Source organism: Carettochelys insculpta, chromosome 16, assembly GCF_033958435.1.
Source record: "Carettochelys insculpta isolate YL-2023 chromosome 16, ASM3395843v1, whole genome shotgun sequence".
In the NCBI taxonomy this organism is placed as follows: Eukaryota; Metazoa; Chordata; order Testudines; family Carettochelyidae; genus Carettochelys; species Carettochelys insculpta.
The window spans coordinates 16,242,918-16,268,178 of record NC_134152.1 but is presented as its reverse complement, the minus strand read 5'-3'; the positions used below and the strand labels follow the sequence as shown (position 1 = coordinate 16,268,178).

The window sequence follows — 25,261 nt, the reverse complement described above, 5'->3', positions numbered from 1 at the left end:
CCCTGGATGTCAGTTGGGCACTGGCCTTTTACATCAACCACACAAAACCTTGGCGTAAATCCCTGAGACTTTTCCTTTCCTTTGCAGAACAGTCCAAAGACCTGCCCATTTTGTCTCAACAGCTGTCCGAGTGGATCTCCACCTGTATTCACACTTACACTTCACCAAAGGCAGCTGCGGGTGCTGTCACCAGTTATTCTACCCAGGCTATGTCCTCCACTACTGTCGTTCTCAAGAATGTACCCCTTATGGTTATATGCAAGCCTGTGATGTGGTCTTCCAGAAGCACATTTGTAAGACACTATGCTCTCTCATCTTCCATTGCTTCCCCCATCCAAGTGGGACAAGTGGTGTTGTATGTTCTGGTGATTACCAAGCTCCAAGCCCACCTCCTAACTGCACTTACTGCTTTATAGTCACCCAGAGTGGAGCACCCACGGGGATACTACTCGAAGAAGAAGAGGAAGCTACTCACCTTGTGATGGTTCTTCAAGATGTGTCCTCCCATGGGTGCTCCACTTCCCTCCCTCTTTCCAATGCTTTGGAGTGTCCTGCTCTGTTTGCTGGGTAGGGAAGGAATGGAGGGGTCCCGCACTGTGCATGCACCAGACAGCATGAGGAGGCACTGCAGTGCATGCACGGTGTGGGAAACCACAGCTATAGAAGAATCTCTGAGTGCCGGCACGAGGATGCACCGACACCCAGAGTGGAGCACCCACAGGGGCACACATCTTGAAGACCCTCTTTTGGTGCCCCTATACAAGTTGCCTTAAAGACAACATACCCCAACCCTATCCCATTTTTCAGGGCCTGCCAGCAATCTCTGGAGCCACATACCGGAGCAGACCCATGACCAGCTGAGCTCCCAACACAGATCACCCAAATCTCAGCACTGATCTTCAAAGTCCCAACACAAGTCACCACATCTGTGGTATTGGGGCCCAGAGGCACACCTTTGGTCCCTGGAGACAGTTGTCAGGTGGACACTGCTCCTCAGTGCCTCAGCAGAACTCACCAGAGCCCCTTTGGTGCTCTCAGGAGTCCCAGCCCTGCCCTTGGTGCCTTGCAAATCACCACAACCCAATTGTGCTAGAGTTGTGATGCCAGTCTCTGCCATGCCATGAACAGTCCCTGCTCTTGGTCACTGGATCCTGCACTCTGGGCCCAGAGGAGGTGACATCACTTACCAGATCATTACCAGATTGCCAACAATCACTGGAGATGCAGCATGATTCAGCAAGTTCCTGATATGGCTTCCCAGATAGCAGGGACAAAGCTGTCACATGCAGTGGAGAAGCCTATGCTATGGTAGTGCCCACATGGTTACCAGTGGAAGAGCTGTTCAGGTAAGGACCTGCACAGCCCCAGAGACATGCTGTGCACAGCCAGAGGGTCAGTCTACAAGTGCTTGCCCATAAGGTCAGTGACCAGTGCCCTGGCAGGGTTTAACCTGCTGACATGTTCACAAGTTGGTGGATCTCAGATTCTGTGGTGATTTTTTTCCAGGGGTGAAGTAAGGCTGACCAGTCCATCATTCACTGAATTGTCCTTCTTCCCTTTTAAAGATGGGCATTATATTTGCCTTTTTTGAATCCTCCTGGACCTCCCCTGATCATCACAAGTTTGCAGAGATAATGCTCAAAGACTCTGCAATGACATCTGCCGACTCCTTCAGTACCATCGACTACATTAAATCCAGCCCCATGGATTTGTGTATGTCCTGCTTTTCTAAATTGCTCTTAAACTGTTCTGTCTCCACTGAGGACTGCCCACCTCCTTCCCATTCTGTGTTGCCTGGTGTAGTAGTCTGGGAACTGACCTTATTGGTGAAGATAGAGGCAAAAAAAGCATTGAATACTTCAGCTTTTCCCACATCACCTGTTACCGTCCTGATTCCTCTTATTGTTAACAAGCCTGTAGAAATCTTTCTTGTTACCCTTTACATTCCCTGCTAGGTGCAGTTCCAGCTGTGCTTTTGCCTTCCTGATTATTCCCCTGAATTCTTGAGCAATATATTTATAATCCTCCTTGGTCATCCAACCAAGTTTCCACTTCTTATATGCGTCCTTTTTGTGTTTAAGCTCACCAAAGATTTCCCTAGTAAGACAAGATGGTTGCCTACCTTATTTGCTTTTCTTACTGCACATGGGGATAGTTTGTTCCTGTGCCTTCAATAAAGCTTCTTTAAAACACTGCCAGTTCTCCTGGACCTCTTTCCCCTACATATTAGGTTCTCAGGGGATCCTGCCCATCAGTTCTCTGAGGGAGTCAGAGTCTGCTGTTCTGAAATCTAGGGTGTGTATTTTACTGCTCACCTTTCTTCCTTTTGTCAGGATGCTGAAATCTGCCATCTCATGTATACATATCTCATAGAGCTGTAAGGGACTGTGAATGGTCATCAAGTCCAGTCCACTGCCCTCTTAGCAGGACCACTCTTTGATCCCTGTCAGATTTTTTTTAAATCTATTTGACCCAGACCCTTAAATGCCTTCCTTAAGGATTGAGCTCACAATCCTGGGTTTAAAAGGCCAATGTGCAAACCACTGAGCTATCCCTCCCTGCCTCACTGCAACCTAGGTTGACACCCCTCTGCTTCTCCTAGTAGTTCCTGCCTGTTTGTGAGTAGTAGGTCAAGATGCACATGGCCCCTGGTCACTTCCTTCACCAGTTGCACCAGGAAGTTACCTCCAACTTCTCCAAAAACTTCCTGGATTGTCTGTGTGCTGCTGCATTGGTCTTCCGACAGATGTCAGGTGATCAAAGTCCCCCATGAGAACCAGGGCCTGTGATCTGGAAGTTTCTCTTAGTTGTCTGAAGAAAGCCTCATCTACCTCATCCACCTGATCTGGTGGTCTATAGCAGACACCAACCACAACATAATCTCTGTTGCTGCTGCCTCTAAGCTTAACCCAAAGACTCTCAATGGGGTTTTCTCCCCCTATGTACTGGAGTTCTCAACAATCCTACTGCTTTCTTACATGCAGCACAACTCTTGGTCATTTTCCTCCCTGTCTGTCCTTCCTGAACAGTTTATACCCTTCCATGACAGTGCTCCAGTTATGTGAGTCATCCCATTCATCCATTATTCCAATCACCTCTTACTTAGACTGTGCCAGGTCTTCTAATTCTTCCTGTGTGTTTCCCAGGCTTCTTGAATTCATGTACGAACACCTTAGAAAATTAGCTGATGGGCCTAACTTCTCCTTTCTAATCAAGGGTCCTCTGTTGTTTCTTCCTCCTTGTGTTTCTTTCTGGTACCTCACCTTCCCACTTACCTCAGGGCTTATGTCGCCAGCCCCTAATGAATCTAATTTAAAGCCCTCCTCACTAGATTCACAAGCCTGTCCACAAAGATTCTCTTTCCTCTCTTTGTTGGGTAGATCCCATCTCTTCCTAGCAATCCTTGTGTCCAAAACAGAATCCCATGGTCAAAGAAACCAAAGCCCTCTCTCCAACACCAGCCGCTCAACGTTGCATTTACTTCCACAATTCAATGATCCCTGCTTGGACCCTTCCTTCAACAAGGGGGACGGACAAGAACACCATATGCACTACATATTCCTTGATCTTCCTTCCCAGGTCTACATAGTCTGCAGTGAGCTGCTCAAGGTAATTCTTGGCTGTATCATTAGTTCCTCCATGGAGAAGTAGGAAGAGGTAATAATACAAAGGTTTGGTGGTTTTGGAAGACTGTCACATCCTGGATTCTAACTCCTGGTAAGCAGCATGCTTCCTGAGATTCCAGGTCTGGACATCAGATGGATGACTCCATCCTTCTTAGGAGGGAGTCCCTGACCATCATCACTCATCTTCTTCTCTTGGGGGAGTGTTGTAGAACCCCCATCCCTAGGACTAGGCATCCCATGCCTTCTAGTCAGTGAGGGTTTCTTCTGATCCCTTCCCTGGGAAGTTATGCCCCAATAAGGGCATAATGACACAAAGCAGGAAGGAAAAGTGCAGCTGTTCAGAAAGATGAGGTGAAAGTCTGGAAGGTCAGTGACTGCTAAACATACTAGGGTTTTTTGTTTTTTTTTTTTACACAAAGATCCACTCTCTGATCTCTTTTCAAAATAATAAAATTAAAGATTAACCTAGCATAACCTTTTGGATATTTATTGTAAAATACCTACTCTGCCCTGTCAGTAAGTTACAATTTGCATTTGAAAAGTATGTCCAAATAGCTCTACCAAAGCATGAATTTTCCTGGTAGGATATTGTTTGTCCATGGAATTTGTAATCATGGGTACAAGTAATAGGCAGACTTACTTGCTCTGCAGCCGTATGGTACAGTTGCTTTGATTAATAAATCCAACCAATTACCTAATGGCTACGTCTACACGTGCACGCTACATCGAAATAGCTTATTTCGATGTAGAGACATCGAAATAACGTCTACACGTCCTCCAGGGCTGGCAGTGTCGACGTTCAACTTTGACTCTGGGCAGCACCACATCGAAATAGGCGCTGCGAGGGAACGTCTACGCACCAAAGTAGCACACATCGAAATAAGGGTGCCAGGAACAGCTGCAGACAGGGTCACAGGGCGGACTCAACAGCAAGCCGCTCCCTTAAAGGGCCCCTCCCAGACACAGTTGCACTAAACAACACAAGATACACAGAGCCGACAACTGGTTGCAGACCCTGTGCATGCAGCATGGATCCCCAGCTGCCGCAGCAGCAGCCAGAAGCCCTGGACTAAGGGCTGCTGCACACGGTGACCATAGAGCCCCACAGGGGCTGGGGAGAGAGCGTCTCTCAACCCCTCAGCTAATGGCCGCCATGGCGGACCCTGCTATTTCGATGTTGCGGGACGCGGATCGGCTACACGTGCCCTACTTCGACGTTCAACTTCGAAGTAGGGCGCTATTCCCATCCCCTCATGGGGTTAGCGACTTCGACATCTCGCCGCCTAACGTCGATTTCAACTTCGAAATAGCACCTAACACATGTAGCCATGATGGGCGCTCTTTCGAAGTTGGCGCCGCTACTTCGAAGTAGCGTGCACGTGTAGACGCGGCCAACATGAGCAAAGCGAAACAGTCAGGGGACTGCAGATGGGGAGTTTTAAGAGGGAGAGAAGGAGATCCTGTCACTGAAGAGGCTGCCCAGTGAGTGAAGTAGCAATCATTTTTGGTAAATCGTGGGAGACAGGAGAGATTCCAGAAGATTGGAAAAGGGCAAATATAGTACCCATTTATAAAAAGGGGAACAAGAATAACCCGGGAAACTACAGGCCAGTCAGCTTAACTTCTGTGCAAGGAAAGATAATGGAGCAGGTAATTAAAGAAATCATCTGCAAGCATTTGGAAGGTGGTAAAGTGCTAGGGAACAGCCAGCATGGCTGTGTTAAAAACAGATCATGTCAAACCAATCTAATAGCTTTCTTTGATAGAATAACGAGTCTTGTGGATAAGGGAGAAGCGGTGGATGTGGTATACCTAGACTTCAGTAAAGCATTTGACATCGTCTCATATAATATACTTATCAATAAACTATGCAAATACAACTTAGATGGGGCTACTGTAAGGTGGGTGAACAACTGGCTGGATAACCGTACCCAGAGGGTAGTTATTAATGGTTTTCAATCCGGCTGGAAAAGTGCAACTAGTGGGGTTCCGCAGGGGTCTGTTTTAGGACCGGTTCTGTTCAATATCTTCACTAACGATTTAGATATTGACATAGAAAGTACACTTATTAAGTTTGCAGATGACACCAAGCTGGGAGGGGTTGCAACTTCTTTGGAGGATAGGGTCATAATTCAAAAGGATCTGAATAAACTGGAGAAATGGGCTGAGGTAAACAGGATGAAGTTTAATAAGGACAAATGCAAAGTGCTCCACTTAGGAAGAAACAATCAGGGTCACACATACAGAATGGGAAAGGACTGCCTGGGAATGAGTACAGCAGAAAGGGATCTGGGGGTTATAGTGGACCACAAGCTAAATATGAGTCAACAGTGTGATGCTGTTGCGAAAAAGGCAAACATGATTCTAGGATGCATTAACAGGTGTGTTGTGAACAAGACCCGAGAAGTCATTCTCCTGCTCTACTCTGCGCTGGTTAGGCCTCAGCTGGAGTATTGTGTCCAGTTCTGGGCACCGCAGTTCAGGAAGGATGTGGAGAAATTGGAGAGGGTCCAGAGGAGAGCAACAAGAATGATCAAAGGTCTAGAGAACACGACCTATGAAGAAAGGCTGAAAGAACTGGGCTTGTTTAGTTTGGAAAAGAGAAGATTGAGGGGGGACATGATAGCAGTTTTCAGGTATCTAAAAGGGTGTCATAAGGCAGAGGGAGGGAACTTGTTCTTCCTTGCCTCTGAGGATAGAACAAGAGGCAATGGACTGAAATTGCAGCAGGGGAGGTTCAGGTTGGACATTAGGAAAAAGTTCCTAACTGTCAAGGTGATCAAACACTGGAACGAATTGCCAAGGGAGGTGGTAGAATCTCCATCACTGGAGATATTTAAGAAGAGGTTAGATAGATGGCTTTCAGGGATGGTCTAGTAAATGCTTGGTCCTGCCATGAGGGCAGGGGGCTGGACTCGATGGCCTCTCGAGGTCCCTTCCGGTCCTACTCTTCTATGATTCTATGATTTGGTGAGAGTGAGTTTGCTTGACTGTTTAAATTTTGAATTCTGAGTGCAGGTGATTTCAGTTTCAGTTACTGTGGCAGTTGGGATTGTGTGATTAGGAGGGTTGGAACCTTGTTCGATCCCTAGTTCCCTTGATTGCCTTTGATCAGCCTTCCCCTGTGTAACTAATGAAGGGAAGGCCTGATCTAGGTTTGCAGGCCTTAAAAAGCCAGAGTCAGAGTGACCAGGAGAGCAAAGTGGACAAGGGGCTGCAGAGAGTGGAGTTTTAAAGGGGAGTTCGATAGAGGGAGTGTGACAGAGGGGGATCCACTATGGGTAGGAAGACTTGCAACACCTCTGCCAGCACTGCTCCTGTCTCCTATACCTGCAGCTGTAGTCATACAGACCTTCTGACCAGGGATGACTCCACCCAGACACTGGTGTGGTTTTGCAGGGACTGTGAGTTGCAATTCCCACTTACTGAAGTCCACGCTGGGGGGACCATCCCTTGTGGAAGGTGTCTTCTGATGCAATCTCTCAGGAAGCAGGTGGGAGAGCTACAGGAGGAGGTGTGTGAGCTAAGGAGTGTCCGTATCCACGAGCAATTCCTGGACAGTATTCGAGTGGAGACAGCTGAGGCTGAGATAGCTGTCCCACCACAGACGAGTACTGACACACCATCAGTGGAGGAGGAGATGGCTCATAGGGGGACACTGGCAGCTGGTCACTTCTGGCAGCAGGTAGTGCTCCACTCCTGCTTCCAACTCTTCCACCATGGTACTGGGAAACCATTATTCCATGCTGGATACAAGAGATATAGGTGATAAGGAATCATCCCCTTCAGCAGAAGCAGAGAAGCCTTGTATCCCCAAGGCTGGGAGGTCTGCTGCCACCAATATGAGGAAGAAACATAGGGTAGTGGTGGTTGAACACTCTCTTCTGAGGGGGATGGAGGCACCATTTGTTGCCCTGACACGTCATTCTGGGAGGTATGGGGCTGGGGTTGTTCAGCATTATCCAGCCTACCCTCTACTGCCCCATGCTACTCATCCATGTCGGCATGAATGATACTGCAGTTTGTAACCTTGAGCAGATCAAGCATGATGACAGGGCTCTGGGAGTATGGGTGGAGGAGTTGGGGTCACAGGTGGTGTTCTCCTCAATCCTTCCCGTCAAAGATAGGGGCCCAGAAAGAGACAGATGCATCCTGGAGGTGAATGCCTGGCTGCAAGGAAGGTGTCGCCAGGAGCATTTTGGCTTCCTCAATCACAGGATGCCATTGAAGGACTTCTAAGCAGGAATGGAATTCAGCTTTCAAGGAATGGGAAGAATGTATTTGGATCAAGACTGGCTAACCTAGTGAGGAGGGCTTTAAACTAGGTTCAACAGGGACAGGTGACCAAAGCCCACAGTTAAATACAAAACCTGATGACCTGAGAGTTGGGTTGGAAATGGGAGTGATCATGGGCTATAATAGCGGAGAAGAAAGATGGACTAGGAAGAACTGGGAGGCAAAAGCAAACTGGTATCTTACATGCCTATATAATAATGCAAGAAGTATGGACAATAAGCAGGAAGAACCTGAAATCCTAATAAACACAACTATGACATAATTGGTATTACAGAGCCTTGGGATAAAGCAAATAATGGGAATATTGATATAGAAGGGTGCAACTTAGGAATGATAGGCATGGTAAACGGGGAGCAGGTGTTGCTTTATATATCCAAAATGTGCACACCTAGACGGAGGTGGAGATGGATGCAGGAGACAAAGATGTTGAGGGTCTCTGGGCTAGATGAAAAGGGGTAAAAAACCAAGGGTGATGTCATATTAGGGGTCTACTATAGACCACCTAGCCAGGTGTAACAGGTGGATGAGTCTTTTTCTAAACAACCAACAAAATCATCCAAAACAGGATTTGGTGATGATGGAGGACTTCAGCTATCCCGACACACGTCTGCGAGGAGCAGACTGTCCAGAAAGCCCTTGGACTGCATGGATGACAATTTTTTATTTCAGAAGGCAGAAAAAGCTACTGGGGGGAAGCAGTTCTAGATTTGATTTTAACAAATAGGGAGGAACTGATCGAGAATTTGAAAGTGGAAGGCAGCTTGGGAGAAAGTGACCATGAAATCGTAGAGTTCACGATTCTAAGAAATAGTGAAAGAGAGAACAGCAAAATAGAGACAATGGATTTCAGAAAAGCAAATTTTGGTAAACTCAGAGAGCTGGTAGGTAAGGTCCAATGGGAAGCAAGACTAAGGATGTGTCTACACTATGAGATGAATTCTAATTTAATTGTTAGCTTGATTTTACCACGTGACTGTCTTCACTGTAAAGATTTTGGGTACACTAAACTTGAGATTACAAAACTGCAGTTACTTGCCAGGTATAGCACCAAGCTCGAATTCAGAAGTTCGATTAAAGGCCAGTGTGGAAGCACCATGTCTTAAAAGCAAATTTATTAGCCTCCAGAGGTGTCCCATATGTAACCCATAATGCCCCTCTCAGTGCTCCGCTCTGGCAGGTGCTCTCCAGTAACAGGAAGTCTGTGCGTTTCCAAGCAGGAGTAGCAAGTCTTTAGCTGTGGGCTCATGTGAGTATGAGAGACTGAAAAATGTCTTTTCTTTCTTTCTATTCTATTCTATTCTATTCTGTTAGTGCTGTGAGCATATCTACCCTTTCAGATAGCCCCTGCAGGGAGTTCATGGGTCTGTCTCTGCAGGTCTGTCTCTGCACTTGCTATTTTTTTCTGCGGTGCCTGGTGCCAGCCCATGCCCCGTTGTACCACATGTCAGCAAGGCTGTGCTGGGGATGGTGTTTGCATAACATACTGAGAAACTTCTTCTCAGCAGTTTACATTTGTGTGAACTCCCTTCCCTCCCGCCCCAGGCACCACACAGTCTGAGTCTTTCCTGTGCTCAGCCATCTCACGTGGTAGCCCCCAACCCAACCCAATAAAAGGATGTACCTGCCATTCATTGCTGACCATGCTGCCAGTCGCGCGTTTAGGGCTTCAAGGGTGGGAAAGATATTATGGGCTTTGTTGCTGCTGTGGGTAAGTCTCCCCCGGGCAGTGAAGATACTGGAGGTTTTGCTACTGCTGTGGGGAAGTCCCCTTGGCAGCTAAGGGGCTTGCTGCTGCCAGGGAAGGGCCACCTGTGTTGGCCCTCCACTGAAAGAATTGGGGTTGTTTAGTTTAGAAAAGAGAAGATTTAGAGGGAACATGTTAGCGGTTTTCAAGTACCTAAAAGAGGGTTCCCAGGAGGAGGGAGAAAAATTGTTCTCCTTGGCCTCTGAGGATAGGACAAGGAGCAATGGGCTTAAACTGATGCAAGGGAGGGTTAGATTAGACATGAAGAAAAACTTCCTAACTGTGGGGGCAGTTAAACACTGTAATAAATTACCTAGGGAAGTTGTGGAATGTCCATCACTGGAGATTTTTAAGAGCAGGTTATATAGATCCTACCAGGGATGGTCTATATGGTGCTTGGCCCTGCTGAGAGGGCGGGAAATTGGAACTGATGACTTCTCAGGGTCCCTTCCAGTTCTAGTGTTCAGTGATTCTGTGAATAAATTTTGTTTTCTGAGAAAGACTGGCCATGTGTCTTGCAAAGCAAAACCAGTTTGGCAAATGAAAAAAGTAGGCAAAAGCTTTCAGTGCTGTATAGCTAAAGTTACACACCTAAACCCATATTTATGCACATAAGTAAAAAGGTGTTCTTCTCAACTGCCTGCTCATGTGCGTTCCAATGTAGGTCTGCATGCACGCGCATGTCCAGTTGCCAGAAGTCACCGCTTCGACGCGATGGCTACTGGCTTGGGGGAAAAAGACTTCCGGCAACTGGGCATGTGCGTGCACGGACACCTGCAATGGAATGGACATGAACAACACATCTCAAAGAACACCAGTTACGGAAAGAGGTAACTGTCTTTTTTCCCCTCAAAAGCATTGAGTGTGCACAGTTTCTAGTAAAGTCACACGGAAATGTTCCTTTTCAGCTCCACTGTAAATTAAGCCACTCTTACTTAGGTGTCTGTATATGGATTTAGGTGCTTAATGTTAGGTATCCAGTTTGAAAATATTAGCTTTGATTGTAGTGATAGGAAAGAGATTTCACGGTTAGTGTACAATTCGCTCGGATTAATAGGGGTGCAGACTCTTCGCCGTGGACCCACTATGTGTTCAGATGTCCAGGGGTGGGAAACTCCCAGCCCACAGTCTGGATCTGGATCTGGAATGCACCTTGTCTGGATCCAGACCCCCGGGCTCATGGCTCCCCTCCCCAGCATCCAGCCTGTGATGAGATGAGGGTGAGAAGCCCTGAGCCTTATGGGCTGGATCGGGCAAGCTGAGGCTGGATCTGGGGGCGAGGAGGCAGGACGTATCTCTGCATGGCACCACTGCATCCTGTTCCCCCGCCCGCCGCCAGCTGGAGGAACCCAGAGCTGGAAACCACTCCTGGGAGGGTTCCCCACTGCTACCAGATGTCTCCTAATGGGAGCAGGGGAGGGCAGTATCTGGGAACAGCAGTGAGCACAGAGCCATGTAAGCATCCCCCCAGCTGCCCTCATGGCCAGCCCCTGTTCCCTCATCCCTTTCCCATGGCTCCCCAAATCTCCCCCCCCCAAGTCCTCTCCTTCACCCCCTCCTGCCCAGCTCTCCCACAACCGATCCAGTCCTGTACCCCCTTCCTGCTCAGACCACAGTCCTGCACCCCACTCCCACACAGCACCCCACTCCCAGCTAGCTCTCTCTCCAGCTCTGTGCCAATGCCCCCTCCCACCCAGCTCTCCCACCACTGGTCTGCTTCTGCACCACCCGCCTACACAGACCCCCATCCTTAGCCCATTCTTGCACCCTCCTCTTGTCTAGCTCTCCTGCCCCAGTCCACTCCTGCACCTCCCTTGCTCCTTCATCCCCGCCCCAGGCCAGACACCACAGCCCATCCCACAGCTCTCTCCTGTACCCTCCTATGCTTCCCAGTACCCCACCCTCAGCCCACTCCTGCACCCTCTTTCCCAGCCAGACCTCCACTCCCAGACCCCCACCCTCACCCCATCCCTATCCCACTCTCTGGAAACCCCTCCTGCACACTGAACCCCTCCCTCATTTTTGGCCTCACCCCAGAGCCTGGGGGCTCACAGGATCACTAACCTTGGGGCCCAAAAGAGTTCATCTGGCCTGTGAGAAGCACTCAAGCTTGGTCCTCCCTGCCTCGTCTGCTGACCATCCCCCCCAAGCCCCACCCCATCTGGAGTGGCAGGGTAGTGAGGTATATCAGTTAGAGGTCACATCAATGAGGGTTATCATTTTTGGGGGATGGAGGGGGAGTTTGCCTCTCACTTGTATGGCCCCCGACTGATTTTTCTGTAGATCAGTGGCCTCAGCCCAAAAAAGGGTCCCCACCCCGATATAGCTCTTAAACAATTTTTACACTCCAAAGGTTCTTTAATTCTAAATGTGTAGATCTGCACATGAAGAAAGCTTTTAGAATAGTATATGTCACCCTATTTACCTAGTCAATTGCACTGAACAGGAGAGGTTTGCTTAGTTACAATGTTTCTTCTTGTCAAAACAAAAAGCAGTCAAGTAGCACTTTAAAGACTAGCAAAATGGTTTATTAGGTGAGCTTTCGTGGGACAGACCCACTTCTTCAGACCATAGCCAGACCAGAACAGACTCGGTCTGAAGAAGCGGGTCTGTCCCACGAAAGCTCACCTAATAAACCATTTTGCTAGACTTTAAAGTGCTACTTGACTGCTTTTTGTTTTGATAGTGTATAGACTAGCACGGCTTCCTCTTTGTTGCTGTTTCTTCTTGTGTTTTTGATATCTGATTGTGGTTTTCTTGCATTAATAGAAAAAAGACTAGGATATTTGAAATAAAGACAGCTTGAATTGCTTGTATCCTATTGACTTCTAGAGGCAAGATTTCCTTAATGCTTGGATAGTGTAATAAAACTGATTAAGCATACATTCGTACAATTATATGTGCATTTCATAAAATACCACTATGTTCTCCACAGCAAACTTTTCCTCTAGAACCAATTCAAGAATTATCTAAAATATTTAATCAATCTAGCTAAGGGCTTGTCTACACTACCACCTTCCTTCAGAGGAAGGATGGTAATTAGGGATTTGGGAGTTTACTAACGAAGTGCTGCCTATGCATGGCAGCACTTCATTAAGCAAATTCCCCCCCGTGGCAACATCAAAGTTTTAAACTTCGAAGTACCAGCACGCGTCCAGCCGCAGCGCACCCGCCGGTGCTTCGAAATTTAAAACTGAGGATTAAGGGGACTTCGAAGTTGCCCCGGCACTTGGAAGTACCAGCAGGTGCGCCGCAGCTAAACATGTGCCGGTACGAGGAGTAAGGGGACTTCGAAGTTTAAAACTTCGACGTTGCGGAGGAAAATTTGCTTAATGAAGTCCTGCCTATGCACAGCAGCACTTCATTAGTAAACTCCCAACACCCTAATTACCATCCTTCCTTCGTAGGAAGGTGGTAGTGTAGACACAGCCTAACTGTGTTAATTATGCATCTGAGGAAAAGTCAGTTTTCTGCCACTAAGTGGATAAATATTAAATTCGGTAGCACCTCCTCTTAAAAATAAATAACATAATAGCACTAATATGTTTATGGTGTTTTTACTGGCAGACCCCTCAGTGACAAACAGAACAACAGTGGGAATATACAGCTGACTACTTTGAGCAACAGCACACCGCTGTCAGTAGCATGCACACCAAGACAGAATAGCAATATTCCCAGCAGGAAACCAGGACCACTGCCTTCAAGCTTGGATGACCTGAAGGTAAAAATATAGAGTGATTTGTCCAAGTGCAAATATCAGCAAAGGTTATAATTTGCAAAATGTTACTGATTGGCGTAATCCTGGATTTTATTTGTCTGTGAAAATTGTACTTTACATTTCTTCTGAGATTTTATAGAAATGTTTTTGTCATCTACTACCAACCTGGATTTTTTGCTTTTATTTAGTTTCTCACCTTCTCCTGTCTCCCCAACTAATTGCTGAGAAGTTCTTTCTTTGTCCAAAGCATTTTATAAATTTTGTCTAATCCTTACAATCCTCTCTATCTCAGATAAAAAGGTAATATGAGGTATGCAAATAAATCTGTTCAGTATGTGACGACTTGTCTGGGAGAATGCAAAAGAGAAAGTATCTAAATGAAGCAGACTGTATACTAAATTTTGACCCCAAAGTGATTTTCACATTAAATTAATGGTTGCCTAATGAGTTTTAATACAGGCTGAACCCCTCTCATCTGGCACCCTGGGGACTTGGCCAGTGCTGAATGAGAGAATTTGAACCACGAGTGGACAATATTTTCTAGAACATTGCCAACACTTCCACTGCTCACTGGACTGTTAGAAGACATTTGGGGTAAATAATAGCGAAATAGTGTAGCACATTGAGAACCAGAACTGGGGGCAGTAAAAACAAAATTATTTGGGACCACGGGAAACTTAGTCATACCCATGATAAGTGGTCATCCAGCTAACTAAAATCATGCCAGATCACAGATGTTGAAAGAGTCCCAGACTAGAGAGGTTCAACCTGTACTCTGTTACACAAGTTTAAGCACTATAAATATAACAGAAACTCTGATGAGACATTCAGAGAAGTGACTGCAGTAATTTTTGCAAAGAAATAACTTATGTACACAAATAAGATTGGCTTTCCTATTGTCTGTGGAAGCAAATGGATAGTCTTCATTGTCCAGTCCCCCGCACTCATAGCAAGAACAAGCAACTGCTCTTAAAAATGTCCAATGTTTGACATTCCACAACCTCCCTGGGCAATTTATGCCAGTGCTTAACCATCACCTGATATGGATGTGCAGGTGAAAGAGCCCCTGATAGTGTGGCTGTTGTGGTTAGGTCCTCTGCACAGTTTTTATTTCACTGTTTATTCATATGGATTCCATTCTTGTGGTATATGCATCCCATGAGTGCAAGATTGGCACCTGTTGGTCAGCGGTGTCCTTTGGAGCCCTTTCTGAATCTGAAATGCCACTGCAGCCCACACCTGAGCATGTAAAGGGTAGAGTGGGCCCTGCAATTCCTAAGTTCCTTCCATGGCAGTCACATAACACCCTTGCAGTATCTGCTTTTCTGTGCGCTTTGTGATTTACTTAACCTTTTATATAATAGAATAGTTTATAAAGTAAGTGTAGTTTCTGACCTCCCCCAGACATTCCAAATAACATCTCATACTCCTAGGACACATTGCCTCATGCAGTCATATCTCACAGCATGCCAGACTTCAGCTAAGCTCCTTTTCAAAGAAGTCTGAAATTTGTGTATCTGCACACAGCAGACACCACATATGATAGGCATGGTTCCTGAAGAAATGCTTTTCTTATGAAACTGATGTTAAAAGAGGTAACTGGTGCTGGGATGCTAAAGAGATGAGTGGTCAGTCAGAAAACACCTTTCATAAGTGGGGTTCCCAGAACTATTTGCCTTGGACCAGAATGAGTATCAGCAAACTTCTGTTCCAGAAAGGGGCACAAGTCTAGGCTCCCAGACAGATGTCCTCTTCTGTTGGACTTGTGGGTACCTGCAATGCCGAGGTTTCTGAGGAAACCAAGAGAGGATGTGGAGTACGTGGTAACCAGAGCATAAGCAAAGCAGCTGTAGTGCTCAGATCTTCATCAGCCTGTTGACATATCCACCACTCACCTTATCTTCTTTGCCCAACAGTATCTCTCAGAACAGTCAGATCCTACACCTGGATCAGGCATTGTTACACCTGACAGCCTGAATATTGGCATGATGACATCCACCAAAAGAAGCTGCTCTGTTGACTTTCAGAATACTCTGCTTCTGAGCAGAGAAACCTTCAACCATACTTAAACACAAAGCTAAATGGAAGAGGGTTTTCTCTTTAGCATGCCAACACCAGTTGTCCCTTTTAACATCACCAATTTCAGCAATGCTAGACTTTTTGCTAGCCCTGAAACAATCTGTAATGTCTGGTGGTTGCATAAGCATGCACAGAGCAACAGTTATCTGTTCATCAACCGTCAACCCAGGGAGAAATTTTTCCCCATCCTACATGGGCTAGATTCTTGAATATCTCATTGCGGCTGTGTCTACACTAGCACCCCTCTTTCAGAAAGGGGATGCTAATGAGACATTTCGGAATATACTAATGAGGTGCTTCAATGAATATGCTGCGTCTCATTAGCATAATGGCAGCCACGGAACTTCAAAAGTGCTGCTTTCGATTGCTCACAGCTCATCTCTCCGGGGTCCTTTTCGAAAGGACCCCGCATGTGTTGAAATCCCCTTATTCCTGTAACCAAATAAGAATAAGGGGATTTCTAAATGTGCAGGGTCCTTTCAAAAAGGATCCCATGTAGACGAGTCGCACATGATCGAAAGTGGCACTTTCGAAGTGCCGTGGCTGCCATTATGTTAATGCGGCACTGCATATTCATTGCAGTGCCTCATTAGCATACCCCAAAGTGTCTCATTAGCATCCCCCTTTTGAAAGTGGGGGTGGCAGTATGAACACAGCCACCGTGATTTCACACTTAATCCTTTGTCTTGGGCCCTCTATTTAGTATTAGGGTTAATGAGATCCCTCAACCTGCTCTTGAGCCCTTAGTAACCTGGTGCCTATACCAGCTGCCAATGAATATTGCCTTTCTGGTGGCAATTACTTCAGCTTGAAGGATAAAGCAGATTCAGGCCCTCATGACAGATTCTCCATACAGAGGATTTCATAAAAATAGGGACACTATTAGATGTCACTCCAAGTTTCTATCAGAAGGTCTTTTAGATTATATATAAACCAGTCTGTTCACTTCTTGGTTTTCATTTTTAAATCTCTTTCAGTCCTTGGGAAGTTAGGTTGAATACACTTGATACACTGTCTTTTTACTTAAAACAAAATCATTCGGGAACATCACAAATGATGGCCTTTGCTGACTGAATTAGGAGGCAAACTGTATCCTCACAAAGGTTATTGAAATCAGTCTCTATCTGTATAAGGCCATGCCATGAACTAGCCAGAGTAGATCCACCAAGTCACATCAGAGCTCCATTGCATTTGAGTTCAGGCAGCATCCTCTGCCTGTTTGAGGAATATTCCTGTATCTGAACTATATTGAGCAGCTACACAGGGCTCACTGCACACATTCACAAGAGGCTATTCTTCAACACACGCTTCCAGAAATTGGATGGCAGTTTTTCTAGGGTTCTCCTGAAGTCATTATTTAAGTGGGATTCAATACCTAGTACCCAGCCTCAAGCAACAGACAACTGCTTGTTAGTCACCAAGAAAGGAGTCTATGGTCACACTCACTCACAAAAAGAATGGTTATTTAAATTATAGTATCTGGTTCTTGGAGTTGTGCTGTCCATGCAGACTCCACACCCCATCATACTTACTTCTAAGTGAAGAGTTCTACTCTCATGGCACTGGTGAAGGAACTGACGTTGGCCTACTTTGTCCTGTATGCTTTCATTGGGTGGCACACAGGATTGAAGATGTGGCCCTAACAAACACTGTTTGCCAAAAAAATAGTCTTTTGCACATGAGCTGCATGCATACCAAGAGTAAAATCATGTGGACAACACCTCAAAGAACTACATCTGCTATAGGGTAAATAAGCATTTATTTTTAAATAAAAATGTTGGGGGGAAAGACTTTATGTAAAACATAAACTATAACTTACACTTTCTGTCCATCATGTACCCCCAGTGAGCATTTTATTGCATTAATTTGACTGGAAAAATCCAGGCTGTCCCCTCAGAAGTTAGACAAATTGATCGTACTTTACATTCTTGTGAAAGAAACCCAGGTAGCATGTGGTAATATTTAATCAATTTCTAACTAAAGGTGACTAATGCACTGAGTCATCCAATCCTCCTGGTAAATTTCTGATACAATAGGTCCAATAATCTTGTCTAATGCTGGCATAAGGGAGTGACTCAGCATGCCAAATTTTGTGTATCCAGTGCTTTAATGTGAGTATTTGTCAGATACTATAGATTTGTTTCAGAAGTATTCAGTCAGAGTAAAAAGATGTTATAGTTTCTTGTTCCACAGATGAATGTTGTTTTTGTAAAGAAATATGCATAGTGCTCACAATGTTATCTGAAATGTTTGTCCATCGTATAACACTGTCATACAGATAGCACCTCCCTTGTTAGGCATGGTCAGGATCTGACCGATCCCGAACAAGAGAATTTGCCAGACCAGGGGAGATTTCCTTCTCCAACCCCCAAGCCACTAACCCCCTCCACCCCATTGGCCTGCTCACCCATTCGGAACTGTGTGGGTGCCCTGGCCTGGGCTGCTGCTAGGGCTGCTTGGGGATACCACCTGTGACCTCGCAGGGCTGCCAGAGATGTGGCTCTGGCCACACGTGGCTGCCCCTGGCTCTGGCCTCATGCAGATGCTTCCAGCCCCAGCCTCAGCTCCAGCTCCTGCCCCACAAGGCTGCCAGGGATGCATCTCCAGCCTTCTGCGGCTGCCCCTAGTCCTCCAGGGCTGCCAGGAGAAGCCAACTCTGGCCCAGTAGGGCTGCCAGGAGAAGACAGCTTCAACCCTGTGAGGCTGCCAGGAAGCCAGTTCCAGCCCCAGCCCCACAGCACTGCCAGTGGACACTGGCCTAGGCCCAGGCCATGTGCGGCTGCACCCCTCCTCCCCCAAGGGCTGCTGGGCAATGCGGGCTCCTGCCCGTGCAGCTGTCTGCCATGGGGCTGCTGGTGATGTCAGTTCCAGCCCCCCAGGGCTGCCTGAGGACATAGGATGTATCTTGCACTCCTGCCCAGCTCTCTGGTCCCTGAACATCCCTGGTTCTGCCAAACCAAAGTATACCAGTTTTAGGAGATACAACCTATGTTAAAGTAAATTTAAAGTATTAAAGTGAATTTTTGGCTTTTCACCAAACTGTAAGTAAGGAACGTGTTCATGTAGATCATGGTTTCCCAAACTGGGGGGAGTGCCTCCCTGGGGATGTGTAAAGAAATTCCGGGGGGGGCACGAGGTGACCCAGCCCCCCCATGATTCCTCCCCGCTGAAGAAAGAGATGGCCTTTGCTTCTGGCTCTCAGCCCCTGCCATTTTACATGGTGTCCTGGTGCAGCCGCTATAAAAAGCAGGCAGCCAGCAAAGACCCACATGGAGCTAGCTGCCTCCTGCAAAGCTGAGTGAGTGTGGGTTGGGTGGGAGTGGGGGAAGTAGGCTGGGATTAGATGAGAGGCTAGGGGTGCCTGGCTCAGGTGAGGGGGATGAGGTAAGAGTGGGGGAGCTGGTGGTGCCTGGCTTTGTGGGATGGGAGGGGCTCAGACAAGCTGCGCACAGAGCTCAGGCAGCTGGCTGTCTTGTGGGACTCACAGGGCTTGGGCAGCTGGCCCTGGCATCTCAGGGTTCAGGTGGCTCGGGCTGGCGGCTGGCCCCGGCAGTGCGGGGCTTGTGTCGCTCAGGCTGGCGGGTGGCTGGCTGGCCCCAGCAGCGTGAGGCTTGGGATGGCAGGCAGGCGGCTGGCCCTGGCAGCATGGGAATTGGGTAGGCGGCTTAGGCAGCTGGCTCACAGCTGGGGCAGGTGGCAGGTGGGCAGCTGGTCCCAGCCAGGCAGGGCTCAGGCAGCCGGCTGGCCTGGGCGGCTAGCGGCTGGGTGGCTGGCTGGCTGGCCGGCCCCGGCAGTTCAGGGCTCGGGCAGGGGTCTCTGGCAGCGCAGGTCTCAGGTGGATGTTGCAGTCAGCTCTGGTGGCCCACAAGGGACCAAGGAAAACTATTTGTATTTGTTTTTATTTTTAAATAACATTTTATATCAAATTTTTGTGTTTATTTCAAGTTATGAATTAAATTTTTTGTTAAAAGCGGGGTTGGATGATGGTAAAGAAGAGGGAGGGGGCATGAGGGTTTCTCAAAAATCAAAAGGGGGGCATGATGCCGAAGTTTGGGAACCACTGATATAGATAATGTTTTATATAAATGTTGCTATGAAGAATCTCTCTTGCACACAAAAGATGAGTGTATAATTAATAGTGAATATGTTAAAAAGGAATTTTTTAGCAAAATGCAGTGCACATAAACCAACATGCTGTCTGCTTTGTTTTAGTACTAAGCCTTATTTTCTCCCCAGGTGGCTGAACTGAAGATGGAATTGAAGTTAAGGGGATTGCCGGTGTCTGGAACTAAAACAGATCTTATTGAACGTTTGAAACCCTACCAAGATCTTAATAATAATGGTGTCAATACTAATAATGTGGTTGCAGTAACCACTTCTAGTGGTGTCACCAGTAACACCGGGGAGGTAACTGTGGCACTCCCTGTTACCACATTAAATAAATCAGGGGGGAGCTTTCCTTCAGAAACATCGTCTGCTGGAACTGGCTTCAAGTTAGCACAAACTGAAAACATTAGCTCCCCTTTGCCCATTTCACCATCTCCTTCAGAACAATCAAGTCTAAGCACAGATGACACTAACATGACAGATACTTTCACAGAAATGATGGCAATGATGTCGCCTTCCCAGTTCTTAAGTACTTCACCTCTAAGAGTGCCTGTTAATGAAGACAGTCTGACTCATGCCAGTGGAAGCATCTCAAGCATGGAGCTTGATGCAGCAGAAAAGGACCGCAAGCTTCAAGAAAAAGAGAAGCAGATTGAAGAGCTCAAACGGAAACTAGAGCAAGAACAGAAACTTGTGGAAGTACTGAAAATGCAACTGGAGGTTGAAAAACGGGGTCAGCAGCAGCAATCCCAATGTCCTGCCAACTCTGTAACTACTTTGGATCAAAAGCAATTAAATGCTGCTATCAAAGATGAAAACACTCTCACTGATTGCTCTAGTCCAAGGCAACCACTGTCTGGAGCCAGCCATTCATTAGGGCAGCCAGTGTCTACTGGTAGTCAGAACCTAGTTGCTAAAAAGGCTATCATTATCAAGCAGGAGGTACCTTTGGCCAAAGCTGAGCCACAGAGTGTAATCTCTCAATTCTATGTGAGTTCACAGAGGCAGCCACAAACCGCAGTTGTTGCCCAGCCTCAGGCTTTACTAACTACCCACGGAACACAGTTGCTACTTCCACTGTCTATCCAGGGATCGAATTCAGCCACTTCAGTGCAACTACCAGTGGGCAATATAAAGCTACAGGTATGTAATGTTTTCTCTAATTTTAATAATTTAAATTACCCATTATGACTGTCAGTAGTGCTACTCAGTTTTATATACAAAGTAGAAAAGTGCTGTTTGTATGCTTAGTGATTGTAAAAATACTGACTTATTGCATGATTGTGTTAGACTTGAGTAGAAACTATCAAGAGCAAACCTTTTCACATAGCTTCTTCTCTCATACTCAGGCATTTTGAGTCCATTTTGTGCATTCTAACAAAGATCTTTTGAAAAATGTCCTTAATAATTACTCTCCCAAGGATTAACCCTCGTAGCCCAAGGGAGAAGTACCTGCAGTCCTCTATCCGTTGGCACACTCAGGTCTTGATTTTTCTCCCAGCACGTGAGTCATCAGTTCTTTCCTGATACATAAAATCAGTTCTGATGCCCACTCCTCATGTAAAATGAATTCTGACATCCACTTACCTAACAATTAATCACCTTTAGGTTCTTCCAAAATCAGTTAATTCGATCTTCAACAACCACATGGCCCCCCACTGCTGGGATAGCTTAGGAAGCCCTGTTTCTTTGCTGGGAACTTCTGCTGCCTTCTTGAATATGCAAGTAACTCTTCTCCACATGGGCCAGTCTGCCCCTTGCTCCCCTAACCTTCAAGTGCAGCAGCAAACAGCACTCTCCACAATATAAACCAGTTAAATGATTCTAGTGCAGCTGATGTCCATCACATTCTGAAATACTGAAATGCAAATGGAAACTTTGGAGGCTCCTGTATTTCCTTTCATTTAGATTTGTAGTACTGCCATCACTTAGTTTTAGCAGGCTTCCAGGCGAATCAAAAAAAACCTGATGACTTAAGCCGTGGCCCCACTAGCCCTTCCTTTCGGGCTATGGTAGTGTGGCACTTTGGAATATGCTAATGAGGTGCTGCCATGCATATGCAACACCTCATTAGCATAATTATGACCATGTGTGTTTCAAAGCTGCTGGTTTTGAAATGCGTGCTACCCATGTAGCCAGGGGCCTTTCAAAACGACCCTGCTGATTTAGAAAGCCCCTTCTTCCCAAAACCAGAAGGAAAGAAGGGACATTTGTAATCAGGGGGCTCTTTCAAAAGGCTTCATGAGAAGTGTGTGTTTTGAAACCAGCAATTTCAAAGCACACAGCTGCCATTATGCTAATGAGGTGCTGCATATTTGTGGAAGTGCCTCATTAGCATATTCTGAAGTACCACGTTACCATAGCCCTTCTGAAAGGAGGGGCTAGTGTGGCCACAGCCTGAAAGTATTACCTATCATACCTGTCTGCAGTGATGATACACTTTGTTTAGGAAGTAGAGGCGGCTCAGATTGCATTGGGGGAGAATTAGCCTTGGCATAGAGAAGTTCTTGATGTCTTTTTTGGGGAGGGAGGTGCGAGGGTGTGGCAAGGGTAGGGATTAACATTACTATACATTTATAGGTGTTTAAAAAGGGGTTTCTACATTGTGTTAAAAATTACTCTATATTTCATATACTATTGCTATTTAATTTGCTGTCAACAAGGATTTCCTGGGGTTTTTCTAGACTGTACAGAAAGTATTCTATTCAGGTTTTCTGATTATATGCTGGATCAGCGCATATGACTCCAAATGCCGTAGTTTGCTAAATGTGTACACTTGTTTGCAACCTGCATATTGGGATTTTTCTCCAAAGTCCATCTGTTATGTTTGCCCGTCTACTTCTATTCTACATTCACATACTCAATTGTGGCTCTGTAAAGCTTTCTGGAATTTGAAAGTGAAACAATGTTCAAACAATTAAACTTCCTGAGTGATTGCAAATTACTACCACTGCGGATTATTTATTCTTCTTCGAGTGGTCCCCGTGGGTGCTCCACAGTAGGTGTCGGGCTCGCCCCGGCGCCGCAGCTCGGAAAATGTTCAGCAGTCTCCGTCGGGTCATGCATGCGCCGATGCGCATCGGCTTTTCGCATGCTTACGGTCACGTGCGCGATCCGGTCCCCGCCAGTTCCTTCTCAACCGCCAACAGCTGCAGACAGAATCCTCTCCGGCTCCAATGCCTGAGACAGATAAGTCTTATTTTTTCTCGTGTTAATAGTTTTTAACAGTTCATAGTTAGCAGTCCTATAGTTATTATAGTTAGTTACTCTGTTAAAAGTTGTTAAAAGTTAAAGACTATCTTAAAACCGCAGCGGCCGCCTCTGGGCGGGCCCGCTGCTTTTGTTTGTCGGCCTTCAAAGGCCAACGGTTATTAACATCACCTAACATACTGTTAAGTGTGCTATTAGCACCTAAGGACTCAGAATTAAGTTTTAACAATGCCATCCCCCGGCTTTAAGAAGTGTGAATCTTGCCGGAGGCCATGCCTGCTTCGGATGGCCATAGCAGATGCATACGGTGCCTTAGGGAGACGCACGTTCCCCAGAAGTGTTCCCATTGTTCCAAGTTGACTAATAGAGCTACAAAAGATAGAGAAATGAGGCTGAAGATGCTGTTAGTTGACAAAGCACTTCAGCCTGCCTCATCGAAGGCAACGCATGCGGAGGGCTCTTCAGGACCGCACAAGAGGAAGGCTGCCTCTTTGACCTCCTCTGCGCAGAAGAAAAGAAGAGCCTCGCCTACTCGATCCCTGCCCCTTACTGTTGGGAGCGGGACGAGTGTAGCAAAGGGCCCGCGCATGCTGGCTTCCTCCACTGGTAAAGCCGCGGTGCATGCAACCACTCAAGGCCCTGCAGTTACCGGGGAGACGGCACCGAGAGCCGTGCGGGCACTAATCAGTTCGGCACCGGCTACTGCGGCACTGATCGAGACTTCCCCAGAGGCACCGAGGATGACGGCACCGAAGACGACGGCACCGGGATCCACGGCACCGGCGACAATGGCACCGGCATCGACGGCACCAGCAACAACAGCACGGACAACAACGGCACCGGGAGCAGTGGAAATCAGCATGACACCTGCTCCGGTACCAAGTTCACCAATAGGACCACCCGAGAGGGTGAAGGCTAAAACAAAGACCAGGCACCGCAGCCCCTCTCCTGAGGCAATTGTGCTGCCTCTGTCACCACGATCACCACCAGAGATTCGACGGGCAGCAACACCTTCAGCCTGCCACAGACGTCCTTCTCCTTTTCTTCGGAGCCCATCACAGGGATCTGCACGCTTTTCTCCAGCATCTAGCAGAGATCCCTACGAGTCTTCTCACAGAGGCTCTCCTCGTACGTCGGTATCATCTCAGAGGTCTCGACATTCCAGGCACCACCCTTACATCCTTGGGTCATGGTCCAGGTCTCCATCGCTGGGCCCCTGTCCCTGTTGCTACGACCGCCATCATTATGCGGGGCGTCATCATAGGAGGTCGACGTCTCACTATGGATCCCCGTCGACCACTCCTCAACGCCACAGTGTTCTGCTTCCACCTGGGGGAACACCACGGGTTCCCCAATCAGAGGCTGGGTCTAAAGACATTGAACCCCACCTCGAAATTCCACAAAGGCAATCACATCAATACGGCCAGGATCCAGAGGAATTGGAGGAGAGATACCATAGTGATGCCTCCTCATCCTCGCCAGACGAGGCCGTGGTCCCTGGAGACATTTCTCCCCCAGATGACCTGAAACAGTTCCAGGAGCTGTTCAAACGGGTAGCTCAATCCCAAGATATTCAAGTGGCGGAGGTGCAGGAGAAACACCACAGACTCCTTAAAAACCTCAGGCCTCCATCTTCTTCTAAAATTGCTATTCCTCTGGACGATGCAATCATGGAGGCAGCCACTAATATATGGCAGACCCCAGCATCCGCTCCTCCTACCAACAAAAGAGCGGACAAAAAGTACTTCGTCCCTGCGAAAGGTATGGAATTTCTATTTAGTCATCCACAGCCAAACTCGCTAGTGGTTGAATCGTCCCAACACAGGTCCAAATCGTCCCAGTACAAATCTGGGGGATTGGACAAGGACATAAAGAAGCTGGATCTTCTGGGTAGAAAAGCCTACTGCTCCTCTACTCTGTTGCTCCGCATGGCCAACTATGCCGCTCATTTGTCGAATCACAATTTCAACAGTTATTCCAAGCTTACTGCCCTCATGGACTTCCTTCCGGAGGAAAAAAAGCCAATTCTTAAAGCAATTGTGCAAGAGGGCTACGCGGCTTCTCGAGCAGGCGTGCAGATTGCACTGGATGTGGCGGATACAGTGACCCGCGCCGTGGCCACTGCAGTGGTAATGCGGAGAAAGTCATGGCTTCACACATCCGGCATTCCAAAGGAGTTACAGGTCAAAATTGCAGACCTCCCCTTCAACAAAATAAAATTGTTTGCTGAATTGTCCGACTCAGTCCTACACTCCAGCAAAGATTCCAGAACGACACTTCGGACTTTGCCAATCTCAGTACATGTTCCATCACTGACTCAAGCCATTTTACCCACAATGGAAAAGCATCACGTCGGACAAGTGGGTATTGGAGATCGTAAACACGGGATACATGATCCCCTTCCAGTCTTTACCTCCACCAAATCCTCCCACCGCACCCGTGCTCAGAGACCCCTCTCACCTACCGGAATTAAGGCGGGAG

The 25,261-nt window shown here is 47.1% G+C and overlaps 1 protein-coding gene across 5 annotated transcripts in view; it reads left to right on the top strand.

The window, feature by feature from the left end:
- The window catches only part of MRTFB (myocardin related transcription factor B), a 249,810-nt gene that overhangs the window by 206,886 nt on the left and 17,663 nt on the right, over positions 1 to 25,261 (top strand). For all 5 annotated transcript variants that reach the window (XM_075011145.1, XM_075011146.1, XM_075011147.1 and 2 more), the window contains 2 exons: positions 13,234 to 13,387; positions 19,700 to 20,713. In XM_075011145.1, coding sequence (XP_074867246.1) covers positions 13,234 to 13,387; positions 19,700 to 20,713 — 1,168 coding nt within the window. The remainder of the gene's footprint in view (positions 1 to 13,233; positions 13,388 to 19,699; positions 20,714 to 25,261) is intronic.